General features: G+C 50.0%; 1 protein-coding gene across 2 annotated transcripts in view; it reads right to left on the minus strand.

The window, feature by feature from the left end:
• Nfatc1 (nuclear factor of activated T cells 1) overlaps nt 1–6,994 on the minus strand; it is a 111,075-nt gene that overhangs the window by 56,786 nt on the left and 47,295 nt on the right. For both annotated transcript variants that reach the window (XM_026783614.1, XM_005356310.3), the window contains exons 5-6: nt 6,485–6,657; nt 4,627–4,767 (exon numbers count right to left, since the gene is read on the minus strand). In XM_026783614.1, the coding sequence (XP_026639415.1) occupies nt 4,627–4,767; nt 6,485–6,657 (314 nt within the window). The remainder of the gene's footprint in view (nt 1–4,626; nt 4,768–6,484; nt 6,658–6,994) is intronic.

Below are 6,994 nucleotides of genomic sequence, written 5' to 3' on the forward strand. Positions count from 1 at the left end.
CAGAAATGAGCAAAGACTGTCAGCTATATGCACTGGAGACTGAAGGCTCCTGGCTATGTGCTCTAGCCAGGAGTGGGTGCTACCCACACAGAGATCCCTTGGAATGCATCACAATTAACATGCAGGCTGAAAGTCTGCAGAGAGTCAGAGCGCATGGCCCAAGAAGAGTCCAAGATCCCCACCCCTCCCAGGGCCCTGCTGTCTTCAGCTCTCCAGAGGTTTCCCTTCTCCTCTGGCCAGCCCTGGGATCAGCTCTGTTCCCAGAGAGACACACCGTGATGAAGTATCTCTGCTCCATCCTCCAGGTGAACAGGTGTCTCTTGGCCCCCTTGGCTGGGTGGTGATGGCGCTTTCTCCTACACACATTCTCCTAGACTCAGGAGGATCCACGTCTGCCCTTCTACCCTGAGACTTTCCACTCCCACGGTCGCCTTCTCTTTGGTTCTCAACAAAGCACATCACCATGCCTATTCAAACCTCCCTACTCTGCAAGAACAGGGAAAGTCAGCTAGCAAGGAAGTGCAATCCCCATCTATGCACCTGCCCTACTTCAGAGGGATGGAACGTGCCCACCTGCCAGTTCTTCCTTCCCGTGCCCATTGAAAGAAACATAGACGACAACTTTGCACCGTTTGCATGCTCCAGAATCAGCCTAGCCATGCCTGTGTCCCTGCACACATGAGGAAGGGCCAGCCCAGGAAAGCAGCTCTATGGGCAGCAGAGCATACCAGGTCTGTGCTTTGGGGACAGACATATCTCGGGGCCTCAGAGGGCAGTGGCGCTGAGGAGCAAGCAGAAGATGGCATAAGGAGGGTCAGGTGTCATCATCTGTCTGTGTTGGGGTTTAGGTGTTCAGACGGCACGGTTTCAATGCAGTAATAGAAGCCCAAGCAGGCTTCGATAAGGCTTTTAAACAGAGCAGAAAGTGAGGGTATAAACTTTGAATGCAATGCCAACATCCAGAGCTGGGTGGTGCTTTAGAAACCCGCACCTTCTGCTTTCCTTGGGTCACTCTACAAAGAAGAGTGAGCCTACCTCAGGAAGATGCCTCTCGTTTTCACTGCTCAGAGATCGGGGAGCTCTCATTCACATTCAAACATGCCCCCCAGGCTTCACGTCTGAAGACACAGTCATACCTGGGCAAACAGCTGGCTTGTCATCTCCCATGACAGACACCTGCAGCATTTGGAGTGAATGGGTCGAAAGTCTGCCACAACATCTGGCAGGACGTGTGGACCCATGTGAATGCCCACACACCTCACCTTTTACCTCTGTTTCCTGAACAAATATCCTCCAAGGGTTAACATCATCTGGCAGTGTTCCCTGATACTCAGGAATAAACCTTTGACCTTCATCCTTGAAAGAAAGTCTCATTTCAACCAGTAACCAATTGCCTGACATGATGATGAGGCCCAAGAAGAGCCACAGCCTCTCCATTATGGATAAGCCAGAGGCATGCTACTTAATGCCCTGTGGTATCAATCCCTCCCAGAGAGCATCAATAGATGACCATGGTAGGGGCCAGCCTCAGAGACCATAGGGCAACTCCCCTTAACTGCTAAGTGCAGAGGCAGAGTGAGGTGTGCATGGTGCAGGAGCTAGCCACTGGCTCTACCACCCCTACCCAAGTCACTGCAGCAGAAACACCCCAACTCCCACGGCCCTCCTGGCAGGGGAACCGCTCTGGTGGATACACAGAACCTTTGAGTCATTGGACATTGTGATCTGGAGCACTGGATGGCGGCCCACAGAATGCAGGGTACCTGTGACTCAGGCATCCTGCATCACACAGGGAAGTAACATTAGAACACAACCCTGACTGTAGTCCCGACTGCCTGACTCAACAATGGTCACAACAGTCACAGCCACAGGGGTGGCCTCTTCCAGAGAGGGTAACAACTGCCCAACTCGCAGCTTCCACACAGCTGTGGCTCCTTACACCCCAGTGTGGTCCTCCTGCAAGCAGCAGTTTAAAAACGGAACTTTAAAATGGACCAGACATGCTATCAGAAGACAAGAGTCCAGTTCTGCTATTAATTCAAATGGAGTTTAGTGGTTTCTCAGAAAGAAACAACTAGAAAAAGCTAGTCTCTACAGACCTCACATGGTATGGTAGGTTAGTGATGGCATTTGCTTAGAAAACCAACTGTAGAGGAAGAGAATTATGCAGATGTTGGTTTCCTTCCTTCAGAAAAATGCCATTTGCATGAACACACCTGAGTGGATACGCAAATAATCTAATTATAAAAAAAACGAAACAACAAACATCGTCTAGACAAAGAACTGCAGCATTCCCACATGTCAAAGCTCACAGTGCTGTATGCATTGGTGATAGCTACTCATGTATTGCATGCCTTATGTATACTAGAGATCACCTGCAACCTGGGAAAGTAAGTCAGGGACCCAGCATGCAACCTGGTGGGCTTAGCTTGTAGGCAGGAACAATCAGTGGAGTGGGGGCCTGTGGTCAGTGGAGGACTTCTCACTTTGCAGGCAGGAAGGTGAATCTCACTACTGCACCCTTATTGCTGCACCGTGCCAGGCTCTGACCCAGCTGCCTGCTATTGGCTGAGAACTGCCAAGTCTACAGCTGTGATTAATTCTCCAGTGTGAGAGACACCATCCTAGGCTTCCCCATCCTGAAGAACCACACAAACAGGCAGGAAAGCTGTCTGGATCCTGCCTTGTGACAAGGCCAGGGAGGGCATGGCTGTCCTCAGTCTGAGCACAGAGATGTACTCTGTGCAGAGTGTAGGCGTTAAGTCTGTGCTCCTCGTCCGACAGGGAGGCGTACCCGAGGTTCTGAAGGTCAAATGGTTTCAGAATGAACCTCCCCAGAGAAGGGTGTGGGCACTGCTAATTTCTCTTTATCATTGTACTTAGTTGGGTTTTCTTTATAATTTAAAACATATTTTCCAATTATATGCATGATTACAGAGGCGAGCCGAGTTAAATCTGAAAGCCTATGTTGATTGAAGTGCTTAGGTTTCCTGTGAATGGCACAAAATCAAGACCCCATTATGGAGGCTATTGAATGACTCCATGCTTTCCGGTGATTAGGGTAAGTGCCGACTGACCACTTCCAAGAAAACTCCAGTGGGTAAGTAAGAAAGGAGGAAAAGTCTTTAACACACCCGCCTGGAGTAGATGCAGCCCTGGCTGCCCATGTGGCATACCTGAGAAATGCCATCTGGAAGACCTGGGTCCAAAATTCCAAACGCCATACAGCGTTTGTAGAGGAGGGTAATTGAGGACCTCTGGGTCTGTGCACACCTACCCACAGCTACCCGAGAGGCTCATGCAGAGCTTACCACTTGTTCTTTAAAACTGAGCATCAGTGGACTAGGGTCTTTCTATTGTGCCCAGCAGCCTCTTTAGTCAGCACAGCTCTACCAAGTTGCTGCCTCCATCTGAAGTCAGAAAGGGTCCCCACTGTTCCAGAAATGATAAGCAACTGGCCCAGTGTCCAAATGAAGTGACCTGGGCTGCCCTCTTGGCCCATGGATTACACAGACACAATGGTTCCAGATGTAAAGAAAATGCACAGCGCACACAACTCTTCGGGACATCACCCTTTCTGATTCCCCACATCTGCAATTAATAAGATATTTCCATTATGGAACAGTGTGAGAAGACAGCTATAGCGGAGACAGTGCCTGATGTGAGATGTCCTTTTGTATATGTGTTACCTGTATTGGTTGATGAATAAAGCTGTTTTGGCCAATGGCTTAGCAGGGTAAACCCAGACAGGAAATTCAGAGATATAGAAAGAGAGTAGGCAGAGTAAAAGAGATGCCATGTAGCCACCGAAGGAGAACATTACCAGTAAACCATGGCCCCATGGTAATAGATAGATTACTAGAAATGGGTCAATTTAAGATGTAAGAGCTAGCTAAAAATACACCTGAGCCATTGGTCAAACAGTGTTTTAATTAATATGGTTTCTGTGTGATTGAGTCTGAGCGGCCGGGAAACAAAACTGCTGTCTCCTTCTATAAGTACCAGTATCATGTTCTGTCTTCTAGTGGAGATCTTTATAGGGTACAAGGGTTCGTGGAGATGGACGGCACACTCACACACATGGCTGTGGCACTGAAGGTTCCAGTGACAAAGAAAATACTGTCCTGGGCTGTGATGTCCATGATATGGACACCAAGAAGGTCAGCAGGTTCATACTTAAATCCACTATGGTACTAACTGGCACTTGCTTAGGGGACTGACTTCCTAGAGAAGTCAAGTGAGGTCTCCCTCACGAAAGGGAAATGGGGAGGAGGAAGGGCTGGAAGAGCAAAAAACAGTTGCCAGGCCTGGTCTCCACCCTAGGCAACCAGATGACCCCAAGCAAGTACCTTTGAAATACCCAGCCTGCAGGCTTCTTTAACTCAGATGCCAAGGGGAGCTTTCACCTGACTTTCAGCAACACAAAACTGCAAAGGGGATGCAATCACAGGCTATACAGAGCCCTATGGGTAACTGGTGACTGTCTGCCTGGTGACTGCCCGTGCTAAGACCAAACACCCTTCTGCAGACGGATCATGCAGGTGGAGAATCTATATCTTGCTGACCAGGAGCCGGTTCCCAGCAGCACCCAGAGCAGGAGCTCACCCACCATCCTGGAGAACATACCTGGAGCTTTCTCCACGAAAATGACCTTCGAGTCTTGCAGAAAGTTATGGCCAGACAGCACCATCTTCTTGCCGCCGATGACTGGGTAGCTGTCCGTGCTCTGCTTCTCCACAAGGGGCAGCTCCTGGGCCGACCGCTGGGCTGTATCAGAGGAGGTCATAGTTGTAAAGCTTTGTCTTTGATGTCTGGAGGAACCCTGGCTGGGATGCTGGGCCCCGTGTGCTGCTGTTTGACATAAGGGACTCTCCAAGCCCTGAACTTTGTAGAGGGTCTCAAGCCGTGTTATGTGGACTACCATAGGTGTGCTGTTCCAATTGGTCAGGAGTATAGCAGCAACCCCATCAGGACATGGTCCACAGTAAGAATGAAACGCTGTCTTCAGAAGCTGCCAGCAATAGGATCGGCAATTCCTAATGCTGGCTCCTGGAGTGGAAGGGCAGTGAGACCCTCAGAAGAGCTGGATAGGAAAGCCAGTCCTAGTGTTAGACTGAGCCTGGGGGCAGGGGCAAAGTGGAAAGCTAGACAGGTGTCTGGGAGGGGCCATGTGGAGCACTGGCAGCTTCAGGAGGGCAGTAGATGCAAGGGGACTGCAGAGAGAGGGGTGACATTCTCAACATCTGTGTCAGATGGGTGACCTTGACTCCCTTGAGTCAGGCAGTTCAGGGCAGTGAAGAGTTCACCTCACAGAGAAGAGGATCAGCCTTAGAAATTTGTCTCCAGAGGCTTGAGAGAGAAGGGGACAGAGGGCAGAGCCACATGACTTTAGTGTGTGTGACTGTGGAAGGTTCCACTTGTTCTGGGGGAAGCAGGGATTAGCTGGATACATAGGTGGACCTGCTCCACAGTCCGGGGGCCACTGACAGAGGGGTGTGTAAAACAGGGAGTTGAGCATGGAACCAAAGACCCCACGGTGGGAGTCTCTTAGGAGACAAATCCAGGAGAGCTGGGGAGGAGTAAAACTGTCTGAAGGCACCAAAAATAAGCAGCAAGGAGAGACTATGTCTCTCCTCAGAGGTCTGGCTGGTCCCATATGAGTCCAGTTCTGAGCATGCAGGGAAGTAGACAGGATGGGAACCGACAGGTTTGCAGTGACCAGGCTTGCTGACCAGGGGCCAGCCAAGCAGAGCATAAGAAGGCAATAGGCATACCTGTTGCTGGTCTGATGGCCACAGCACATATTAAAATACAAAATTTGTACAAAATTCAGGTTTGGGACATGGTGTGCAGTCTACTAGCAGATCATTGGTTTACCATGCATGGGGCTCTGAGTTCCATCCCCAGAAGTGTGTGCATGTGTGAGCATGTATACACACACACATACACACACACACACACACACACACACACACACACACACGGACTGGGGAGATGGAAAAAGTAGAAAAGAGAAGGAGAATAAGGGAGATGCAGGTAGCAAAGAGAAGGGGGAAAGAGGAACTGGCTGGGTAGGAAAGAGAAGAAAAGCAGAACTCAGAAGAGGAAAAGGAAGGATGGAGAGGAATTGTTTCACTTTGCCCAGTCTGGTGACTGCAAAGCCAAAGTTACTTTTCCCAATTTCCCCCAAATAAAGAGGGAATAAATGTAGATATGGTCAACATGACTGCTTCATGGCCAACTTTGGTTTTTGTTTTTTTTTTTTTTATGTCTGTAGTTGCCAGGGGCAGGAACGTTGTGTACTCTGGTCAGGTACTAACCAGCTTCATGTGGGATATGTACCCCAGCCAGACACCCTTATGGTGATGCAGCAATCTGGACTCCTGCAAGGAGTCCTGTTTCCCAGGAAGTAGGCTGAAGCAGACCTTCAATGGCATAGTTCAGTTCACAAATTATAACTACAGCTAATTCTACTTCTACTTACAGCACTCGATGGGGTTTGAGGCCACCTGGAGAGACAGCGTGCGGCCATTGGGCTGTGGGATGTGAACGCGGAAGACCAGCCGCACCCTGGTGTTCTTTCTCCCGATGTCCGTCTCCCCTTTCCTCAGCTCTATGTCCGAGTTTCTCAGCTTCAGGATCCCAGCACAGTCAATGCTGCCAGAAACAAAAGCCATGGCTTGTCTTTAAAGCCCAGCACCGAATATGAGACGCACCAGCCATCTGGCTGCCAGGCCAAAAGACTTAGCTGTCCTAGCCTGTTCATGCTGAAGAGGCCTCCCTGAGGAGAAGATGGAGAGGATTACAGCGTCTATGCATGTCAGAGGATGGGAACTCAACAGTTATGTAGACTGTAGTCTCTACCTGGGACCCCTGGAGACCAGACGGTCGCTGTCCCAGACATCAGGCACTCCAGAACAGCTCTGAGGGGAAAAGCCTAGAAGGATGTGCCTTCCTGTGCGTTCTGCAGTGCTCCGCCTTCCTGTGTGTCCTG

This window comes from Microtus ochrogaster, chromosome 18 (genome assembly GCF_000317375.1).
Source record: "Microtus ochrogaster isolate Prairie Vole_2 chromosome 18, MicOch1.0, whole genome shotgun sequence".
Classification (NCBI taxonomy): domain Eukaryota; kingdom Metazoa; phylum Chordata; class Mammalia; order Rodentia; family Cricetidae; genus Microtus; species Microtus ochrogaster.